We start from the raw sequence: 24347 nt of genomic DNA on the forward strand, positions 1-24347 counted from the left end.
TCAGTGCTGGTCTTGTTGTTGTTTCCCCGATCTTGTCAAGTAATTTTACAACACATTGTGTCTTAAAATTGTAAAGATGTTCACTGTGCGTCACACGAAGACTGGATGGTAATAAATAGCTGCTGGCATTTTTTTTTTTAAAGGACCTGCACTATGACTGTCAGTTTATTCTACTTTCTGTGATTTGGAGGGGAAAAAACTGGATCTTTGTCAAAATATTCCTTCCTGTTAGCTTTTTTTGTGTCATTTCTGAATTATGTAAGATATTTCTGTCATCTTGCATCTACCTAATGTTTCAGAGGAAAGTCTGGAAAAACTTTCCAAGCGTCAAATGCTTCTGAATCTAAATCAAGACATAAAGCCAAACCGATGCCATCAGAATCAAGACAGTCTTAATTTTACTGTTCAGAATATCCAGACTTGAAAATGGGGAACAGAACTAAGTATTCTATACTGTGCTTTATAACAAAAATGTGATAAGATTTTATAAGAATTCCCTTACAGCTCAGAAATACAGGTTCCTTGTTATTTCTATTTTTTTATTTTCACCTTGTCAGAACTAAAATATAGGTTACAGAACTATTCCTCCCTAATCAAAATAACAAGAATGTATTTAAAATGTAGTCTCAAGTTAAAATATCAGAATTCCAGAAGTTCAGTTACATAAGACAATTTGCAACAGACATCCTTGCATGTTACATTTGCCTGAAATATGTCGGCTCTCTCACTGACTGTGCAAGACCTTGTAATGTAGCTCCTTTTTCAAATGCTGCATGCTTTTTCATATCCAGAAAATAGGTGCTATAGCACTTTGTTAGGTTATGAAATCTACTACTGTCAGAACTAAAATAGGAACCAGCAGTGCTTATTCATTTTCATGTTTTAGCTGAAAACCAGTAATGTTCAGAAATACTGGTTTTATCATATGTCAGCATTTTCTAATCTATTTTGCCTCAAGTGACCGCTCTCCCAGCTGTAAAATGTATGCTGGCTGACACCCCTTCTGCCTCTCAATAATATTAACAGGTGCCCATATTGCAAACAGAAATAAAATAGTTGTTCCTTTCCATGTCACCCCTTTGGCATATCTTGCATACCTCTATCCTCTCCCACAACCTTCTAATTGCCATAGTAGCATATCTTACAGTTTGGGAAATGCTATCAAACTCCAACGCAGATTACAAGGAAAATATTCTGCATTGCATGGCAAGCAAGCCTTATTTAAAAATAAATTCAAAGCAAAGTACGTATATACTTAAGAGTTTCTTTTTACTCACAAGAGGTTCTGCCATGATGATGCGAATCTTGCGTTCAGCCTGAGTAGTAAAGTTAACGAACAAGCTCTTCAGGACATATTCGCCTGGTTTACTGTCTGGGTCAACATTGATAGGCAACATGGCTGGAGGTCCTTTTTCTCTCTGTGTACCAGAAACAGGTGGGACAGGTGGCTTGATATATCCGTTACCAACTGGAGAAGCTGAAATGTAGAAAAGACACATTTATGTTTGGGTAATTCAACACATCTTAACTTTTCCAGAGCACCCCAATGGCCCACTATAGTATCAAAGCAGAACTGGAGACTAGTCGATAATCGAAGAAATACAAAACACATAAATACAGTTTCCATGGTATAGTTATAGGTAACGTACATAATCCAGACTGGAAGAAGAAATCAAAGATGAAATCTTGTGTCTTACAACTGAGTAGTGTTTACTACACAGTGCTCACTCAATCCTCTTTTTTTTACATGGTAAGACTTACTGACAGCTAACAGTTTGAATAATATCCTCATTTCTTATCCTTTGTCTTGCAGGCGAGATCTGTAACTCAGTTGTCACATAACAAATTTATTTTATTGCTATTCAAACTGACCTATCCTTGCAAAAGTCAGGAGTCTGATCTTTTCACTAAGGTGAGTTGTAAAGGGCCTGATTTTCCTCTCATTTATACTGAGGTCAATCAAGAATGACTCCTTTAAAAACAATGATATTTCACCAGTATAAATCTTATAGGAAGAGTCAGACACGGAATTTTTTCCATGGCCAAAAAATGTTCATTACGTATTAGCTTTCCTGAAAGTACCAAACCCTACAGTCCCATTTGGCACTTGTGAGATCACATCTGGAGTACTGTGTCCAGTTTGGGGCTCCCCCATACAAGAATGACATTGCTATCCTGGAATAAGGCCAAGGGAGGACCACGAAGATGGTCAGGCACTTACGTGCTACATGAGTACAGGCTGAGTGCTGGACTGGTTCAACCTTAAGAAGAGAAGGCTAAGGGGAGATCTTATTACAGTCCTCAGCTACATAATGGAGTATAGCAAAGATGGAGCCAGACTCTTCTCTGAGTGTGGTGACAGGACGAGAGGCAACAGACACTAGTTGGAATGTGGAAAATTCCAATTAGATATATGGAAAAAATTTCCACTGTGAGGGGGTGATCAAACGCTGGTACAGGTAGCCCACAGAGATAGCAGAAATTCCACTCCTGGAGATACTCGAAACTTGACTGGGCAAGGCCCTGAGAAACCTCTCTAGTTGGTGAGCAGATGTTGGACTAATCATCCTCCTGAGATCCCTTCCAATCCAAATTACCTCATGATTCTGTGAATTCCCCATAACCAGTGTCAAGATATTATGTACTAAGCTTAGCTCTACTTACTGTTTTTCTGGGAAACTGAATGAAAAACAAATTGAAGTACTATGAAACAAAACCTCATTAATTCAAATATTACCATTCTATGCATAGAATTTCCAAACCACAATCCTCAGGCTTAGCTCTTACTGGCAACAGAAGTCGTGTCTGGTCTTCAGGCAGGTACTGGTAACACCCTCTGTTAGCTTTGCCAGAGACTTCAAAAGTAGGTAATTAAGTTAACACTGGGAGGACCAGCCATCAACCACTCTGAATGCAACAGAAGTGTCGTAACACCCGTGAGCACTGTTGGTGATTGGGACAGAGGTGCTTTAATGCAATACAAACTGTGGGAAATACTGTGAACTAACACCATTATAGCATTTCCCCATAGCATTGCATTCCAGAGTGTTACATTGTACGTTGCATCCAAGTTGCAAGGAAAGAAAGACAGACAGAAAGAAAGAAGGAAAGAAAGAAAAATTAACTACAATGATGGATGGTGCACATCTAATGCCTTTAGCCTTTCCTTCTGAGGAACAGAATTGCACCTACTACCGAAAGTAATTGTCAATTATTAATTACATGAGATTGTTTTAGGAATAAATGAGATTTTAGATCTTTTCTACTTTAACACTTCATTGCTGCAAAAAACTGAAAAAACTAAATCCCAAAGACTACCTTCTTGTTTGAGAGTATCCAAGATGTGGCAGAATCAGACCCCAAATCATGCATTGAGAAATAAAAAAGACACACTGGAGAAAAGAGAACATGTTTTCCTTTAGAAAAATCAAAGTTTGGAAGTTCACTATATGACTATAATGCAAGACAGAAATGCTTTTGTTCACACAGCTATTATTCTGCAAGTGTAACACAGCAATATTTTACTTTGAAAGTCACTCCCCTGACTGACAAGGTATGCCATCACCCTTTAGCACAGCAGCAGCACTTCTTCCACTCCAACAGATGTTTCCTGCTAGATTTGTTTCCTGCAAAGTTTCACTTGATTTTTGAGGGCAAAAGCATTATCACGGAGTCTTGCTGGCATTATGACTCTTTGCATAAAACAAAGTGTATAGAACAGTTCTACATTTATATTATTCAAAACTGTTTCTAAAAATACACTGTTGTTCTGAATAATAATCTACTTCAAAGTAATGAAAAAAGAGCCACCAGAGAAGAGTGTAAGTGCTACTGCTCTCCTGTCATCACCTAGGCTCTCCTAAAGCTTAAGCATGAAGACAGTGGGATGCAAAGGATCAGATGCAAATTTATACGGACTATCAAATATACTAGGTAATGGAAATTTCTCCACAAATAGCTTGAGGAAGGAGTCAGACAGTATTTTCACAATCACTAACATATTTGCCAAATGCTTGGTTTTGACCGGCTCACACGTATCCCTGAAATCAGTTTGATCGCCAAGCGCTCAGTTAGGAAAAATGTTTTTTTTTTTATGAGCAGTGAAACCGATTTGCCGAAGGATTTGTGTCCTTTGTGCCGTAAAAGCCCTGTCCTCCCCCCTGTCACCATCCCAAGCTCCCCCCCAGTCGTTCCCAAGCTCCCTCCGGAGCTCTGTGCCCGGGGCTGGGCAGGCAGGCTGCCCGCCAGCCAGCCTCTGCCAAGCAAAACACACCCGGGCTGGGCCGCCCGCCGCTCTCTGGCTAGCGCAACCATCCCAGGCTCCCTCTGGAAGGAATCCGTAGGAATCTCATCAAATGCGAACTTGCCTTCTGCTCCTCCAGCACTTTTGGTTTAAACTGGCTACTAAGTTCAAAATTCACTAGGAAGGGACACGCAGGAGGGATGAGGGAAGGAAGGCAGAGCGTGAGAGCATGCACGCCTCACATCCTTACGAAATTAAGTTTAAGAAACCCTCGTCACACTACCTGGGAGCTGCCACCCTTATCTTCAATCATCGTGGCATTCAGCCAGGATTTTGAGACTGGAATTTAAATCCACCTAGTCAGCGTTAGTAGGAAGCCTTTAAACAACGATGCTGTTAGGTTTCTGACACAAGCTGATCTACTTTTTTTTCCAGACATCTAACTGAAAAATCAATTATTTGCACACTGTAATAGAGAAATGCAATTATTTGTGAGATCTGTCAGTGCACCATAAATTTTTATTCTAGCTCTTCTCTGAAATAAGGACTGTACAGCCTTTCCCCCAAAGGAAAGAAAAAGGATATCCTGGGGGTTAACACCTATCATTGCTACAGAAATTACAGCAGTTACAGAAATGACTGACATATGACATTGATTTAGTTCAAATTTTGAAAAGATCATTTTGTAGCTGCTGACTCCATTTAAGCACCTTCAGTGTGGAAATTACCATTGCCAACAGTGTAAGGGTTCTGAGTTGATCATGAGTTGGTCATGAACTATTATATACAGGTTTGGCTTTCTCATGCCTCTTTTCAGCTCCATTATCTCAAGCATTTGCATATGCTTGATATTTGCATTGCAAAAATCTGGCCCAGTGACTAGACTATCACTGACATCTATTCTGACGACATATGAGCTTTAACAGAATATGTTTTTTCCTAGACTGAGAGCCCTACAAAGCTCAGAAAAAAAAAAAGTTGCCTCTGAGACACAAAACTGGAAATCAAGGACTAAAATTTAAGAAATAGCTGCATCACAGTCATCCGTGATTGGTCCCTTTTATGCTGACACATTAGAATGTGGTCCTTAAAAACAGCAATAAAAAGGATGTGTCTGTTTTTGCCATCTATGCCAGTGAAACACTGCCCCATTAAATAAAAGGCGTAATTTTTACCTGAGAAATCACAACATATAGTTTGTATGGGCTTATGCAGAAGATATCTGGTGGGGGTGGGAGGAAGGGGTTATACTCAATTCTAAATACTCATTTCATTGACAAATTAAGGTTTTACTACCTGATTTCAAAATAATGACATTCGACAAAGAGAAGTACCAGAATGGACCACTGAAACGTTTAGTGTCAACTCCTAACATATTGTAGGGTACTGGTCACCACACAAGTACTGCATTAAACTAAACCCTTCTCCTAGAGAAAAGTAGCTGGTTCCCAAGGAGAATGAATGGTGATGCACATGCAGGAGACCATGGTAACCCTGATGCCTGAGGGCCCTGCAATAGCAGAGAATCTATAGGTCAATTTTAGCAAGTGGTATACATATTTAAAGCTGCTATCCTAGGAAAATCTGTAAAAAAGATTAAGTATGCTTGACCAACTATAAGATGTCTCTACCATTTTGGGGTGAAATTCTGTCTGAGGGCTACTTCTCCCAAACAACCCATTTTCTTGTTTCCAGGACATGTTCCCTTTTTTTCTACTGTATCTGCAATAAACTGTATTTCAAATGATGCTCTTTTCCTACAGAATATTTTCATTTAGTTCAGGCTAAAACCGTAAGATTTTCTCAATGTTACGTGTTTTAAAAAATTAAAACCAAGGAGTAAATACAGAAGTAGCAATGCAATATCACATATGGTTGTCACCACAACCATACACTGTTGCCACAGAAAGGACTACTGAACTAAAATCACTGCTAATTTTTTTTCTGTATTGATCATTTCCCTAATCAGAGAAATAGTTGTAAAAAAGCACAGTAGTTTTAACACACACACACACACACACACACACACACACACACACACACACATACATATGCTCACTAAGCTGATAATGGGGATAAGTACAAAATGAAATTATCATAAGAGAGTCTCTGCTATGACTTACATTACAGGTATTTTTCTTAAAGCTCTAAGATGAAGCAAAACAACAGAACTATCATAATGGACAAGCCAAAAGTCTGTGCTACACTTGTTACAGCTTCAGCCCAACCCAGCTACTGAATTTTCAGTATCTTTAATCAGAAGAAACAGAGGTTGTGGTTTTTTAGTTAACCGTGTCAAATTTACACATCAGCAACAACGAACAAACTAATAACACAAACCAAAACATGTATTTGTAGTATTTTCATACCTACCGAGCCCCTTTATAAAGCCGATCACACTGGATTTTCTCCAACATGCTACTGTAATATCCATGAGCTTGTGAATACCTGAAATGTTCCACTCCTTCAGTTAGAAAAGTTAGAATCCTTTTCTAACTAAAATCAAAAAGGAAATTAGTAGTTTCATAATCCTGTTTCATACTTCACTCTATATTTTTCAGCATTGAGGCAGACATTTCTTTTAGTTTTTTGGTTTTGTTTGTTAATAGACAAGTGCTGAAGACCTACAATGTGTGAGCTAGAGCAGGCCTCCGGATCAGATCAGCCTTTCCATAACCAAAGGGGTAATTTTTAGCTTCAGCATATGATGATGACCACTCACGGAGTGGCTGCATGTCTATATTTATCCACAAGTACATACTATGCTGACAGATTAGCGAAACTACTTCAGGCACTCCAAGAACATGAGACAGGATAATGGAGTTCGACATAAACAAACCACGCATATCAAACACACGTATTATCATACAATCCAAGCTGAAAGCAATTAGTATAGAAATGCGAAGCACAGAGACAACACAGGATGGGGTTTGTTTTGTAACTAAGGTCTTTTGGCCAAAAGTACATACAGTTTAAATTCCTTGCGATAAAGCCAATGCAGTATCTCTTCTTTTCCCATGCCAAGAGTCAGTGAGAAACCACATATCCTTAAGGATAATTATACATCTGCTGAAATAACTCTTAAGAAAATTTGCTTTGTTTTAAAACTGTAATTATAATATTAAAAAGAAAACACATTATTAAATAAAGCATGAAGAATTTAATTTCCAAGGATACAGTATGTGTGCCAAGGTTACCAAAAGGTGGCTTTTTCACCCTTTGAAGGAGAACATTCCCAATTAGTTTGAGCTTGATAGACAAAGAGAATAAAATTCAAAGGAAACTTTTGCTGAAAGAAGCAAACTAGAAGTCTAGCAGATCTGTTTTTATCTTGGTGAAAGAAACTGTAAGATTCCCAAGGAAAATGTTATTCCAGCATATTAGTAAGATGCAGTAGTAGCACTATTTTAATGTAAGCATTATTTTCATAATTCATTTGCATGTTTCAACAAAAAATAACCATAAAGGCATAAACTTAACCAAAACCCCATAATATTAATGACTTGAAATATATATGATAGAAAATAAATTTATTTAAAGTACAGGACTTTACGACAAACAATTGATGCTACTAATGTCTGATCTGTTTGTGTTTCTGATTCTCTCTTAGGAGGATTTACAGTAAAAATTGAAAGACCAGGAAGAATTCAGTGCATATCTGAGTCCCACATCCAGACCATTTGGAAAGTAAAAGTGTAAGTTGTGGTGGTACTGGTGTTGGCCTTACTCTTCACAGGGAATCAATTTCATGCAATATGAATATTTGCCTACGTGTTTTGTTTAGTCCTTATTTTACACTTTTTGTTAAAAGAGTTGATAAACCAGGGAGTAAATATATCCTTTTTAAGATACTTCTCCCCTCTTCTCAACTGCATGCTTAGCTAAATATAATTTAAGCTAATTACTAAAATAAATGTAAGAAAACCTGATTGTATGGCCTATAGCAATTTTTAAGGTCCAGATAAAAGCTGCTGTATAAATCTGCCATAAGCAACAGCATTCCAGACACAGCTTTCCTTCTCTAGTGCTGGAAACCATTTACACTTCCAACTGTAGTGAGGCTGGCATGCATTCTCCTAGGGATGGAAAGAGCTGTAATAACCTTTTGCATATGTATGTCCCAGGCAGAGTGGAGCTTTGATACTACACTTAACTGAATGTACTGCTGCAAAGCTTCCTCTATTTTAATAAAAAATGTAAAATAAGCACGAAACAAAACACGTAGGCAAATATTCATATTGCATGAAACTGATTCCCTGTGAAGGCTCACTTGCAGGTGAGTGAATCCTTTGCAGTGAAAAATTCACTCACTGGCAGCAGTATGTAGACACAAACAGTAGATACACGCACGTACGGACAATGAGAACATATAAGAGAGCCTATATGGCAAAAAGCTCAAACGCATTTTCCTTCTTAGTAGAACAAAGTTGTTTCTAAAACTACACATATTAGAAATTTCAGGGAGCTTGTATTTTAAAATTCCAGACTCTGAAGACTCTGTCTAAAACTATTGTTCAAGCAATTGCTGGGAGAAGACACTAGTTGTTCTGTGCATTTGTCTTGACACAATAACATGACATAAAACTATCCCAACTCATCCTGTCTTTCAAAAGCCTATTTAATCCAAATACAGGATTTTTCAAGAAGAGTTACTTTGGTTGACCAATTAGATAGATGGTCTGCAGTGGAGCAAGGATAAAACCCAACAATTCCATGCAAAACAGAAGTCTGGGCATAGCACATAAAACCCTATGCTGAGGAAATACTATCTAGTCTAGAAGACAAAATGGAAGAGGCTCTGAGGTCAGCAGTGAAAAGTATAAAAAAAATTCAAGATTCTGGAGCAAAACAGGTCATTCTGAAAACAAGTCTGAAGGGAATAACAGATTTGGGAGGATTTCCAAAAAGGTGGTGAGACATGACCGAAGCTCTGCCAAATGGATATTCCCAACCTACTTGATTATGCTGAAACTGTAAGGGAGAAAAGGGTAATTTATAAATTTCAGATTCCTCCGTTTCTTTAAAGAGACACGCCTTGGGAGAGTCATTTGTGTAAAACGGCATGGGGAAGAGAAAGGAAGGAGATATCTTCAGTGATAAAGGCACTCCAGGACTTGGTCACAGATTTAACTGAGATAAGACCAACATTTTAAATTATTTCTGTCTGAAGACTTCGTGAAAAAATGCCGTTGCCAGGTTTAGATATATTTATTCCACTCTTTTCAGAATACTTGCTGAACTACAGAAGACAGTTCCAACCCCTGTAGACTTGGTTGGGCAATCCTTCTCCAAATTTTCTATTCCTTTTAGCACAATAAGAGAGTATAAATTCTATGTGAATACAAGGAACAGCAAAGCCAGAAAACAGGAGACAAATTAATCAGTGCATCCACTATGAAGTGGCAGAGTTGCCAATAAAGTGTAAGCTTTGGCCAACCCAACTACTCTAGCCAAGAAAAAGGAGGCTTGAACTTCGTGTGTGTGTGTGCATCTGCACACTCATGCCATTCTTCAATTTATTTTCAGTATCTTCAGGGGTGTTATAAACCAGCAGGCCTAAAACAGACCGTATGGTATCCTCAGTGAGACTGAACATTTCAGGACATAAGGCAAACTCCTTGTAGTGTCCTTGTATTCTGTCCTCCCCTGAATCCAGGGGTGGACAATGATTTGCAGAACAGAGCCTCTGAACAAGTCCCCAGCGTGGTCATTTCTTAACAATCAGATCCAGTCCTCTGCAGGATAGAAACAAAATGCAGCATCCACAAAAATAAGTATATGGCCACTTAGTAAGCCTGATGGATGCTAAAATACCACTTGTGGGGGATGCTTTTCTCTGCATGACTACAAAGAACTCAAATGCTCATTCCACTCAGAGATGCTTATGAAGCAGCCATCTTCTGAGATGAACCCCAGTTTAATACAGGTATCTTTGCCCAAGCTCAGGAAAACATTAGAACAGTCCTTACATACACTGACAGGTCTTAATTTGAGATGGATGGGGTGAAGTGCCTGTTAGCTTTGAAGCTAAGGATATCGTTCAGCCAGGTACCTTGGAAAGGTTAAAACCGTCGGTTTGGCTTTATTAACCACTAGCAACCTTCCGGCCCTCACATCCCAGCCGCTGGCAGGTAGGTGTTAAGCTTTGTAATCCTCAGACGTGCACTGCAATTCTGTGCAAGACAGGGGTAACTGACATGAGACCCTGTAGAGGAAAGCAGTGGGTGGAACGCATTTTCTCCTCTCGCAAGAGACCGTGTCTCCATATGCAGGGGACTCAGGAATGATGACTGCCAAAACAAACAAACAAAAAAACAGGAAATCCTGTCCTATAAGTCCATCCACTTTCTAAAGTCCTTTTCATTGACTTGGCAAAGCTTCTAGTAAGTATGATCCCATAAGATGTAGACTTTCCCTCTCTCTTTCTCCGAAGTTGAAGGTCAGGGGTTGAGCAGCTTAACAATGTTCACTAGGTTCTTATCTCAGATCCTTGCAAGACATCTGAGTGAGGCAGGAAAGCAATTCTCCTTCCATTCTCTTTGCTCACCGTTTATTTTTCTGCCCCTTTTCCTCTAGATCGTTATTTTCTTGTTTACATATACCACTGTGCTGAAGATATGTGGGAATCTAGGCACGTAACTTAAAGATTTTTAGCTGCACCAATTTTAGAATTTGCTTGGTTTATTATGAGATTAAAGACTGAAAAAGCTAAATGACATGGGCAACCTTGTGGACAATCTCAAAACAATTTTCAGTTGCCATTTGAGTGCTCCATTTGGGGTTGACTTCTCACTAAAGGAAATATCTGTGTTGCTTCTGACAGGATCCAAATCAAATATAAATACTTCTCAGTTTCTGTGTTTTATATGGTAATGACATGCTGCTCCTTTGAAGGCTGACTTGAGATTATCAATATACTTTCAAAATCTTGGTATCTTTTCTAGATAACTTCAAAAGTTTTGTTATCTTTTCCAGTTATTCCAAAAGTAAAAACTCCAAATAAGGGTGGAAAGATATATTCAGATAATCATTTTCAGGTGAATAGTTTAACTGATTTTTAAAACATTAAAAGAAAGAAAAGGTTTATTTCTGAAACTATGACAGAATTTCTTTGGGCTCAATTAGAGCTTAAAAAGCATTTTATTTTATATAGAGATGTTCATACTCTTCTTTTACACTTTTTTATGTACTAGGGGAAAAAGCTAGCCTCCACTTTGGTTTCATTGGATCAGAAAATAGCTTCCTATAAGATTTTTAGACAGATGTTTTGTTGGGCTTACTTTACTTTTCAGAGACAGGGAGACGAAGATATTCCTGTCGTTTTGTGGTTGATGGGTGTTAGCGGAAGAATTATTTTTAGGGAACTTGGAAAAGTGCCGAGGAAGCACAAGGCTAAAAGAGTCCAAAAGAGAAGGAATAGTTACTTCCAAAAGAGGGACCAGCAAACAGGGAGGATGTGACCTGCATCTCCCTTCCCTACACATTTTCTCTTGGAGAGAGTATACTTTTCCTTTTCTCCTTAAATGTTTTACAATAAAACCTTCAGAGTCCGGATAAGATGGAATTTTAAAAAGATAATTAAACTGTTTATTTTTTACTACAGAAAGACATTCAATGCTTGCATCTGAGTCCTATTCCAATTTCAATACCTAACTCAGATGTTAGAAGTGGAACCATCCCTGAACTTTTGTTGTCTGTCCACACTTGCTCTTCCAAACCGCTGACAAATGTTGGTTCATGCTGTTAAAAACTCATGTGTTTTACTGGAATGAAAATGGCATATCATTTACGGATGATCTGGCTTCTGTGCAATGTACACATGTGAATGAAAACCCAAGTGTGTTGTAACGCACTTGTGCAAACATAAGCAGTATTTTATTACTGATGCACAAAAAGAAACAGACTGTAGCTCATTCCCCTCTGAAATTGCATGGTCTGATCAGTCCAACTGACCTAATACTGTTCCATCTCTTAAGAGCTGATTTCCTAAAGAGTTTTGCTTATTTCATGCTGTAATAAATATGCTGTCATATTTAGTTATGTTTCAAAGTGTAGTACTGCATTGAAGAAAAATCTTTAAAATTGTAGTTGCTTCCTTGACCTCATCTGCTGATGCACCTGATCTACTCTATGGCTGCCTTTTAGGGAAGGGTTCAAATTTAGCCACCTGCAGGCCAAATATCAAATTTAATCTAGCCATCTAGGCTCTGAGTAGAGTAAATGAAGAGAGACTGACATTTCTAGGTGATTCATCATATCCTCCTTAGATTCTTAGCTTAAGGTAGAATAAATCACTTTCTAGAGGTGCCTATCCCTTGTCAGTGATTACTGAAGGAGAACTGACAACTAAGATATGCATCCAAGGTTATAAGAGATGACTCTTACTCTTAAGTCTGTAGACTCCTTCAAGAACATCTTGTACAGTTTAAACTGCATCGTGGTGCATTTCAGCTGCTGCTGGCTAGGATTCATACCCTTGCTCGCGTGGGTGGAAAATGGCACAATACCAGGAGTAAACCAAGCCGCAAGCTGGCAGTGTGAACTGGCAAGCTCAACCTTTGCAGACCAAAAAGACTTTACAAAATTGTGTGAAGCTTTATGTGATGAAACCACAGGATAGATTTCTGTGAATAAAGACTAACATGAGAGTAAGTCAGACATCCATTCATGTTTCCCTCTACAGTGGAGTGTACAAAGTAACATCTATACAAATTAAAATGAGAGAAAAAATTTTGCAGCCAAAATCTGGATTAATAATTATCATTGTCAGTCCCCTAGTCTATGTCTGATTGAATCATTATTGTCATTACTTAATACTGGCTGCAGCAGCACAGTCACAACATTGTCTATCTTCTATATTAACTTAAACGCTATTTGGCCTCTTTGCTTACAGACAACCCAACACACGATATGTTATCTTTTATTAGCCACAGACCATTATGATGCTGTAGTATCTAATAACCCTTTAATAACATTACGAGTGCTTTCTTTGAAAGTAGAGTTCCCTTGTTTCTTAGCCACAAACCTAAATGCAAATGTAAATGTTTGCTGCTTTGCTAGACTCAGACTCCAAAACATAAATATTTCTTGTGGTGACTCTGAAATACAAAACCAGCAGGGACAAGATAATGACTTTTACCATCCACATGAGCTCAGTGAAAGTTTTTGAAAGTCTGGCTTGACTACAGCTGTCCACTGAAAAATTTTCACTTGAACAGATGAGTGAAGCACATGGAATTTAGCTGCTGTCCGAGGGACCTTCTGCATGACCAGACAGTTGCAAATACCAAATACAACATAGACAGGACATTGCTCTCATGCTGGTCAGCGGACCATGACAGAAAACTCCTTCCATATATTGAAATGTCTAAAGGTTTTGAGTAGGTGACTGCCAAAAATACATTATTAAATTTGGAGAGGGACAGACACCTATAGAGATGAACTCTGCATCAGTTAGTTATGAAAATAAAGAAAGAATCCTAAGGTTAACATTGGATTTTCCAAATAAACAGCTCAAACACTGAGAAAACAGAGTAATGCCTTAGAAAAACTCAAGAGCCTAATTACATCTGAAAACAATAAAAAGATTCCTCTTATGGGATATTCAAAGGGAAATTCAGTATTCCTGAGGACTGGGACAAAACTGATGTTGTATCAGGTTTTCTTAAAGTGTCAGCAAGGACAATCCATGCAACTGCAACACAGTTGGCCTGAAATTCATCCAGGAATGGCTGCATTTGATTAATAAAGAACCAAAGTATCATAATACAATGCCATAAGCATAGGTTTATGGAAAATAGATTTTATTAAACTGTATCTTTTTATGAGATTATAAATTTGGTTAACAAGGTTAAAAGTGTAGTCTTATATTTCTGATTGGCAATTGGATTGGTATCTTACCAAACTGTAAAATGAGAACTAAAAAATCAATGTTCACAACAAAAATAGATTAAAAGCTAGGTAACAGATACTTCTCAACATGGGTTAAGGAAGAATCATACCCTAATGAATGTACTTCTAGTGGAGGTAGAGAGACCAGTTCTTGGTCCTGTACTATTTATCCTTACTGTTAATGACATAAAAGAAAAACATTTCTGTAACATTTACAGACAAAACACAAATTAAGAGTGGTAGAAGAAATAGTAAAAAGGTCTTCCTACTTTGAATAGCATTTTGAAAACTAAATGCAAGCAAAGAATATATGAGATATTAATTCTAACCTATGGAGAATTGCATAGCCAGAGACAAAGAATGCATGCCACACAGACCGAATAAGGCTTTCTATTCCTGGGAAGCACTGATTATGAAAAAAGGCCTGAGACCAGGATGACTAATGTGTCGAAAACAGGCTGCTATTCTTGTGACCTGAAGAGCTATGGAAAGCCTTTTCAAGCAGGATAAACAAAAGCAAAAGCAGGAAAGCTCTACTGCTTCACTGCCAGTGTCTCTGCAACTGCTGTCGGATGCTCACTCCTGTTCTGGTGTCTGCAACTTGAGAAAGATGCTGATGAACTAGAGGACATTCAGAAAAGGCAACTCTAAGTAATGACTGGAAAACTTGCCTTAAAGCTTAAGTTAGTTTGACCATGAGAAAGTTACACAGTCATTTAATCACATCCTCTAATGGCAGGAATTTGCACCTATTGCACCTACAAGGGCACCTATTTGCAAAACATATTTACATGGAGCCACTCAACCCAAAATGCCTTTTTAGACAACACAAGCACTCAGGCACTTCTAAGGTGTGATTCATTACCTGCTAATAAACATGTCTAAAGCAGCCCATCTGAACTGCACCCTGAAAGTGCATATTTCTCTCCACTGGCTATCAGGAAAGCCAGGCTTGACTATGTCAGATGTAATATAAACACAGAGGATGTCTGAAAGTTAGGTGAGATGACTTCCATGCCTGCTAAGCATGAATATGAGGAACAGAAATTTGCTAACAGACAGCTCTTCATTCAGTAACATCCAATGTCTGGAATTTTAAACTAGACAAATGCATTAAAGAAGTTAAACACAAAGGGAAGGAGATGAACCGCCAGAATGCTATTAAGGCTGGTGCTGATTCTTCCATTAGTGGAAATTTTAAATTAAGATTTTTTTTTAAGATGTGCTTTAGCTCAAACAGAAATTAATTCAGAGAAGCCATAAAGCCTGCTCTATGAGGAGAACAGATTGGATGACACAATGGTTTTTCTGGTTGTGTAATTTATGACTCGTTGAATACATTAGTAGAAAACATATTGCTGAGAACAATCTTTCATTGGTAAAAGTACGATACAGATGTTCTAAGAAGGATTCTTCTATCTCTGATCTTGATAATATCAAGAAGCAGAAGTCTGAATGCCTGTAAGTACTCGGTTTCTCCTTGTACATCCAGGTACAACTATAACTTGTGTGATCAGAGTATCTTTGTGATATATGTAATAATTTCCTGCCATGATGGTTTCCTTGTCAAACACACTTCGCCAAAACAGAAGCTGATTTTAAGGGTTGTTTTGTAGAATACACCTTGGGAGAACATGAAAGTGGCAGCAACTTATTGGGATGATTCAATTTTCAGGAAATATTTTAAAGAAAAAGTACATTGCCAGAATAATTTATAAATATGCCTTATAAGTAAAAGTGGTAACACCACAAAACAGTGGTTTGCCTTAAGAGAATGCTTGTATAGAAAAGTGAAGCTCTCTGAAGGTGCAGTGGTATGCTCCAGGGAAGCCATATTCCACTGTCTGAATGAATGAGGAGCACAGAAGAACCATGGCTGAAATACTATTACTGAAAGTATATTCACATGCACAAGAAGGTGGACTGTCCAGAGAATCTGGAAAAAGATAAAACCACACCTTAGTGCATGTTACAGATCACTAACAAATGTCTGGCCATCTGCTACAGGATAAAGAGGAATCAATACAACAGTTCAAGGCCTGTTCCTTGCATAGTATCGCAGTCTGAAATAAAATTCAGTTTCATACTTGGGTGTATAAGAAAGGTTGTGGTAAAGCTGTATGCACTACAGAATTATGTATTCCAACTACCGGACATAATGTTCTTCACTCTTCTCTTGTGATGCCTAAGAAGTTCGCCAAATCCAGTAGTGTCCTGCCTCTGTCCCAAAGGGAACTTTATAACACAAAGTTGAGGCTCCAAGGGGGCAGGAGAGGTCAGAAGAAAACCACATTTCCAGCATTAAGCAAACAGGCCAGAATTGTTCTGTTAGAAAACCCTGATTCTAACTGTAGAAAGAAATTAAAAACAGAACAATACTGACCTAAAAAATGCATAAATGGTTTTGTAAAAAGGTATGGAATCAAAAAGGTAATTCAAAGAAAAGAGGGCAGGCAATGTTTGGCAACGCTGTTCCATAAACTGTGATCTTACCATAAATTGTATTAGTTACAAGCATCAGTTGTTGTTATGGGACATCACTTCGCATCAAACACAATGACAAGCTATATTAGCATAATGGGTTATTATTCCCAGATCCGTGTGATCAGTACTCCATGGCAACCCAATGATAATGAACGGCTTTGTCAGTAAGAAAGCATGTACAAAACTATATGAAGCACAAATCTCAAGTACCTGAAATGGTACATAAGGTTGTTCATAAATTAAGAATTTAAACACCAGCATTGACATTTCTTTCCATATATACACGGAAAGAGGCACTGAAATTTTCAGTACATTCTCAGCCAACCATCACCATTGTGGGGACTTGGCATTTCCAAGACATTTTCACTCAGGGCTCAAGTCAGTTGAGAAGTTGGCTGCTTAAACCCAGCCTGTGGAACAGAAACCAGAAAAGTAACCCAAATGATCAGGTGAGTCAGGCAGCAGCTCAGATCAGGATGCACAACAGCCAACCTGGGCCCGACACCACCTTAGATACATCCCCACATGGACCTCACATTGTTGAGCCACTTCAGCCGTACAAAGCAGAGCAGAAAAGCAGCTCCTCTCCTTTTCAGTTTGGCTGTAACTGCTTTTTATGTAACAGCTTAACGGCTAAAGAACTCAGCCAGAATGCGGTAGCTTTGGGTGAAATGCTTAATTAAACCTCAGGGATCTGAACTCTCATCTCCCACCTTCTTGGAGAGCACTCTCATTTTCTGGCTGCTGGCCAGAACAGTAAGGATTACCCATGTCCTGCTTGTTCAAGGTTTGACAAATTTGAAGAAAGAATTCAATGTGCTTTGGAGAAGAAATACAACAGCAAGCAAGGCTCTAGCTCAGTAGTTGCCACTTAGTTAATCAATGAGTGACAACTACTAAAAATTGTGATAGATTAAATTGTAATAAAAAGTAACATTAAACAGTAAAGGTATTTGGGCAAGGGAATGCCTACATTGGTAAATTACCTCTTGTTCTTGTCACTGTGTGTTAGATAGACTTCACGAATGCCTCCAAATCAGATCCTTCAGATATTTCTACTTGTTTTCTGCCTGAGGCTGAGCCATACTAAATAACTGCTGTCATGAATTCGTCTTCTTCCTGGGCTTCTTTTTGAATCCCAGTTTATTGTCCCACAAATCAGAGCAATGGGTAGGGCAAGAATCAGCCTCCAAAGCAAGAATTGTTCCAGATGCCCCTCTCTTCCTAGTAAAGACATCTCTGGTTTGGCACAGTATATCCTTGTGATATTAAATGCCACTATGTAACAGCTGCACAAAAAACATACAGGAACTTTTAAATGTTATAAAATGCATGTTACACTTTTTATGTACCTAGTCCAGACCAATCATCGGGACCAAGCTACTCATCCAAATTAAATCAGTCTTTCACATGAGATAAAAAGATGCCAGGATAATGACCAATAAAATGAATGTCCACTTACACCAATTTATTTTCTTCTACTTCATTCTAACCAACAGTAAATGCTGCATTTGTAAAAGTAATATTTGTTGCATATATTTTTCCTAACATCTTTAAATAAGATAAATGAAAATGTGAAAGGATTACAGTTAATCAGATTATTTTAAAGACCCTGGGTATGCTAAATATGACCCTCACATATACTAGGCACTTAACCAAAACCACAGGGATGGATGCTCTCTGCTGCAGCTGGACCCAGGCTGACTGGCCCCTACTCTGTCTTTAGGTGGAGGCACAGTGAAAACCCCAGGACTCCGCATTTCGTGCATGGGCCCACTTCAGTAGATTTTACCTGCTGGGCAGATAAGCACTTGAGCATCCAATCTGACATGACAGAGGGTGAAACACTCCTGAGGAAGTGGAAGGATAGATGAGAAAAGTCACTGTTTAAAGAAACATGATTACCTGGTTCAGGTGTTTAGACAAATCTCAGGCATGTCTGCGAGGTACACACACGGGCACATAATGTTTGATTTACGTCCTAAGATCTGTATGCCCTTGGCCACCATAGCTGCTCAGTAGACACAAGCTGTTCTGAGTTACTTTGCCTTGACTGACAGAAAAGCACAGACAGAACCAACCAAAGGAGCTATTCTGTGGCAACTGTCTAACTCTATCATAAATGCAACATAATTCAAGAATTAATTTAAAATATATCCTTAAAGATAAAGCTGGATAAGCATCCTGAAATTCTGAAATCTATAGGGTAATCTTTTATTCAGTATTTCAGAAAAGATGATGTCATAGAAGTGAGTTATAACAGATGAAATTGCAAACATCAGGCATAAGCACTGATAAAAACTGTATTATGTGTTGTTTTTTGTAAAACTTTACATTGTATTTTGATTTTATGATTCCATAAAAAGAAATCAAAGATAATTTTCTTTCCCTGAAAAAAGTATAGTCTAAAACTTCATGTAGAATATCTTAATACAGTAATTTTAAAACATAGTTTGTGGGTTTTTAAAAAACACACATGAAATCAGTCTAACTCCAATGCCACTGATGTAAACAGTTACGTACTCCCTTGTGTTCAGTGAAAAAGCCTTAGGACAATGCTCGGCTTTTATATCTTACTTAAACTATCAATGCAGATATTTATCAGAATTTCATGACACTGTGCCAGTTCTTGCACAGTTTATGGAAAATCATAGCTATAATTTGAATCCACAGTGCATATGATGTATATGATACAAAACAGAAAAAAGAGTTTGAAAAAGATTGTAACTGATCACACTGATCATTTGTGTCATAAGAAGTTTAATGACTGAAGATAATTTTTGTATTAATCAGCAAGATATAATTTGTTATATATATTTGCGCACACACACGCATATATATAACAATAATGTATAGATTCACATGTTCCAGCCAAATGTTTCAAACTCTGCTTCTATAAGGTAGGTACACATGTCCAACATAATAAATGTAAACTATATCAACTTGAAATGTCATTTCTGGATTTAATATTATAAAAATGAAAACTTTATAACAAAAAGTCATGCCCTGAGGATTTAATCATAATATAAATGTAATCTTCAAAATGCATGACATCCCAGTAAGGCAGGCTTTAGGAGAATTTACCAATAAGGTTGAAATTTGGTATGTAAATGTTTAGGATATGTGCTAGCTCTGCAAGAGGATCTGACTAGTGTTATACACCCTTTCGTACTTAATCAAGAAAAATGATTGATTAAAATCAGTGGCAGCAACTTTGTAGAAACTATCTCATTACTTTGCAGGAATAGATTCCTTTTTGTAACAAGAAAAAGACTGCATAAAATAATAATAGCCTTTATGGTGAACTAGAAAGAATGGTGTTAATATTAGGCAGAAAGCCATTCTAAGTATCTATGAACATCATAAGCACATAATAAATCTAAACAAATCTCTAACTTGACAGTAGTGTGATGCTTCTATTTTACTGCTTGAAGGACTACTGTTTGCCCTCAAAGAAATTAAAAACCCCTTATTTGTAATTGCCATTCTCAGCAGCTCTGCTGTAATGGACAGACTTCTGGGTTTCCCACTTTGGGCAAAATAGAGCTGGAAACTGGCCCAGGTGCAGCTATGACTGTGCAAGGACCTTCTCCCACTGCAGTTGCAGAAGACAGTCAACCCTACACCTCTCCTTCCAGTGAAGAGCTAGCCCTTACACGACAGTTTAAAAATGTAGCCAGTCTTGTTTTTCATGTTTCAAAAATAAGTTCTGTCTCAAAAGACATTTACAGATTCCCATGTAAGTACATTTTCAGATTTTTACTCTAAATAACTCCTCATTTCATTTGATTGTTCTTTTTTTCTCTCATTTTTCTTTGCTGATACTTATACACTCTAATGTAAGGATTATCACAAATGTCGTTAACATGCTATTTACCTTCTTCCAAATCCCTAATGAGGATATAAAATAAAATAAAGCCCAGAGTCCATCCCTGCAGTACCCAGCTGCTTAGCTCAATCTAATGTGACAAGAAACCATCAGCAAGGACACTTCATTTACAGTGTCTCATGCCAGTTTTTAACACATTGCTCATAAAACTATAATGCTTGAAAGCATGCTGAGTGACACTCAAATATTCACTAATACCAAAATACATGCTCTGTTTCTTCATTCAGCTGAGAACTCTGTCAAAAACGCCCAGATCTGTCTGACATCCTCCCTTGAGAGATCCTCGGACAGAGTAGCTTTTATTATTAGCTTATACACTACCTGCTGTATTGGAGACAAAATGTGTTAAGAAGTTATCTGCTACTCCATTACAAGTAATAATAAATAGAATAATGGTCTGGTAAGAGTGTTTCTTTGTACATCTATGTGCTTTCCGCTGTGTACTGCATTACCTCATTGGACTCAGGCTTTCAGAAGTGTAAGTGAGGTAATATAGTGGACGTATGATTAATCTGATGCCAAATGTACGAACTGTTGACCCAGTTACCTTAACAGCACACACAAGTCACTTGCTGCTCTCCTCACCTGATAACATTTAACACTTTCTGTCACCTAACCCAAGCACTAAGGCAAAGCAAGTCATACCCTTTGCTGGAGGGATTTGCTACAAAGCAAGGATGTAGGATGGAAATCACAACTCCTGCACGGCATTCTGCGTTTGGGAGGGGATTTCTCTGTCTCTCACCTCCCCCATCTCCCCAGCTGCTCTCTTCTTACTCCAGCTCTACAATCTGGTGTCTCCTCACGGCTGTGCCTTCCCCACTTCAGGCTCCCCATTCCAGTCCCAGACTCCCATGCACTGTTCCCCTTGCCCAGCCAAACATTGCTCCCCTCATCCATCCAGTCCTCTTACCCCCGTCCCATCCCTCCTCCCACCACTACCCCTTCACCCACCCCTTTCCAGGCCCCCCTTGGCCCCATCTCCTACCCTCACTCTTCGTTTCCACTCCCACTGTCTAGGAAGTATCAATTCCCCTATTTCTAATTCCTCCCCCATGATGACTCCCCTGCCTCTTCTCCCTTCATTCCTGCTGGCTCTTTGCTGGGCTTGTAATTCATATTCACCCTCTCCTCCACCCTCACTTTCTTTGTGTAGTCACCGTATGGAGCCAGTTGGCTGTGTCTGTCCCACACCCACCCCCAAGATCCTCTTCAAGAGAATTTTTAACATGAACAATCAACAGTGTTTTTGAATTTTCGCATTCTTAGAGAGGGTAGAACCATTTTTGTGGAAAATTCCAAAATTCACCTTCAGGCACATTAAGTTTAGAAGTGCTTTAGCCCAAACTGCGGAGCTCAGGAAATATTATTGGCAACAGAAAAGAGGGCTCTTACACAAAAAACTAGGTACAGCAATATCCATACATAATCATTAACAAGTATTCTCTTTTTTCTATCTTTTTATAAAATTCCGACCTGTCTAGATTAACAATTTAGTTTAAAAAGTTCATTAAAACAGTAATTCCAATGATTCCAGTGATTTCACTTGCCATAGAAGTTTGCAGCTCCCTGTAACACCCACTTCTACCTGCCCTGTCCCTTACTGCTGGAATACATGACAGACAAATCAGTAAAAACAATCAAAATTTTTAATTTCACTTTCCCTTTAAAAATATTTCCATCTTCTATTTTATGACATATATGTTAAAGATTCACTATGGACAAGCTGAGACTTTGCTTAATTTACTACAAACCCCAGTGACTTTTGTATTTCAAAAGCAGTACTTTCCAACTTTTGATTCCCGGAGAGTTACTGCTCTTGATCAAGATAGAATACATACATTGCTCTGCCATGTTTTCCTGCCTATGAGTAATTGAACAAAAATCAAAATAACCACCTAGCTTTGGTTCAGATAGCACACAGATAAAGGGTGTGGTGAGGTTTTTTGTTTCAAACATCTGCCTTCAAAGAAAAAGAATTACAGCTAAGTAATCTTCTCCTCATTTAAGGCATCAGTAGTAACAAATATGTACCCTGTGGAATTTAAAATAATCCAAGGACATTTCCATTTTAAAATTACTACTTACCGCCAATTAAAAATCTCATTAGAAATAATAACTAGTCGAGTCATGATTCACAATGTGTCATTTGGCTACCAAGAATGTGAAGGAAGAAAGGTTCTTCCAGTAAAGGAATACGAGACAAGGTTTCATTTCCAGCTCTAACACAGGTTTCATGTGTAATCTTGTGTTTCTCAGTTAATTTCTCTGTTTCAATTTGCCCGGTAATAGCAATAAAGGAATAATACTTCCATCTTTCATATTCATGTAATAATGCTGAAAGAATTTAAGACTGTAAAGCTTCCAGATGGGAAGCACTGTATGAATATTATTATAATGTAGACCATTGCAAGCAAGGTATTTGCAGCAGTTTCCCTGCATCTAAACTAATGAATGTCAATTTGCATCTTGCAAATGCATTTTAAAATAAACAGCACTATGAGTTTTGTGTGCAATGCTCTCAAAGGTGTGACTGAAGCTTGTCTCACAGCTGGGGTATTTACAAAGGCTGTCACAGCAAGGATTTTCTTATGTCTAAGAAGACAGGAAGCTTATGCTGCAATTTTTCATCAGGTAGACTTCCCTCTCCACTACCTAACAGTCTCTTTTTACAAATTCTGTAGAAACTTAGGTATCTTTAAAAACTCTACTCTTCTACAAATTGTTCTGAATTTGGTCATCATGTTCAAAAAAGGCAGGCAGACTGAATAAGCTTTGCTTCCATTGGAAAGCAGACTAAAAATAATTCCAGTTACGCAGGAACAAATTGCAAAACCTGATGTCAGTTAGCTTAGACCACTTTCAACACATGATATCTCTGTAATATGCACAGAATAAACCTTATTCTGAAAATATACAACAATATTTTACCGTGAGTGTATGCAGAAACCTACTCTACAAACTTCTCAAGGAAGAACTTTGGCTAGAACTCTATACAAGTATCCTTCTGACTAAAAAGGCAAATTGATCCAGACATTTAAAGACATTCGTAAATAACAATCAGAAATGCAGCAAGAAAGATAATTGCATATATTCTGTTCAACAAAAGTTGTTCAAGGGAATCAATATCAAAACAAACAAATTGATAAATGGACATCCTTTGAAGTTTAATTAACTCCACATAGAAGCTGAGACTCTTCAAAGTTACAGAGACAGAGGAGAGCGAGATAGCTCGAGATTAGGAAAAATTGTTAGTATAATGATCACCTAGTTATAAGAGAATTCCTGCAAAACAATAACTTTGGCAGACTTCTGTGCTGAGCCAGGTACTACTGGTTACTTATGAATTCAGTGGAATATAAATGAGCCTTTCAAAGTAAGACCAAAACCATCTGCAACTTCGCAATTATAAATAAAATCAAGAACAGTAATAATCAAGATCTGTTACATTCTTTTGATCTGTCTTTGTCTAATGCCAATCCATCTAACATCTTTGCATACTGGCTGTACACAAATCATGACTCCTGACCCGCTCACTGACTAGTGAAAACCACAGCAGCCTCTCTGCTTGTATGCATTTGTGCTACATTTGATGACAGCAAATTTCTGAACGCATAGAAAGTATTCAGAATAAAGACTGTATAGCATGTCTTTCAAAAGGGTCCTGTGTTTTCTGTGTGTGAAACTTCTCTGTTAAGGCTCCAACCACCTAATTAAGCTCTTTATCAGCAACACATTCCCCTGGAGACATGTGATAACATGTCACTACAGTGAACCCACAGTATTTACAAAACAACACTCAGATTTCTCTTCAAACCAGTGGCCCGAAAAGCACCCCAA

General features: G+C 38.1%; 1 protein-coding gene and 1 long non-coding RNA gene across 13 annotated transcripts in view; one reads left to right on the forward strand and one right to left on the reverse strand.

The window, feature by feature from the left end:
• The window catches only part of LOC115353322, a 43961-nt gene extending 42069 nt beyond the window's left edge, over positions 1-1892 (forward strand). Inside the window, exon 3 of the long non-coding RNA XR_003927544.2 lies at positions 1814-1892. This is a non-coding gene — a long non-coding RNA (uncharacterized LOC115353322). The remainder of the gene's footprint in view (positions 1-1813) is intronic.
• Positions 1-24347, reverse strand: part of FRY (FRY microtubule binding protein) — a 251433-nt gene that overhangs the window by 142802 nt on the left and 84284 nt on the right. For 10 of the 12 annotated variants that reach the window (XM_030042562.2, XM_030042563.2, XM_030042557.2 and 7 more), the window contains one exon: positions 1278-1477. In XM_030042562.2, coding sequence (XP_029898422.1) covers positions 1278-1397 — 120 coding nt within the window. In that variant the 5' untranslated portion in view covers positions 1398-1477. Of the gene's footprint in view, positions 1-1277; positions 1478-5539; positions 5634-6616; positions 6861-24347 lie in introns of those variants that run through there. The other 2 variants (XM_030042560.2, XM_030042558.2) reach the window with 2 other exon arrangements.

Source organism: Aquila chrysaetos, chromosome 19, assembly GCF_900496995.4.
Source record: "Aquila chrysaetos chrysaetos chromosome 19, bAquChr1.4, whole genome shotgun sequence".
Lineage (NCBI taxonomy): Eukaryota > Metazoa > Chordata > Aves > Accipitriformes > Accipitridae > Aquila > Aquila chrysaetos.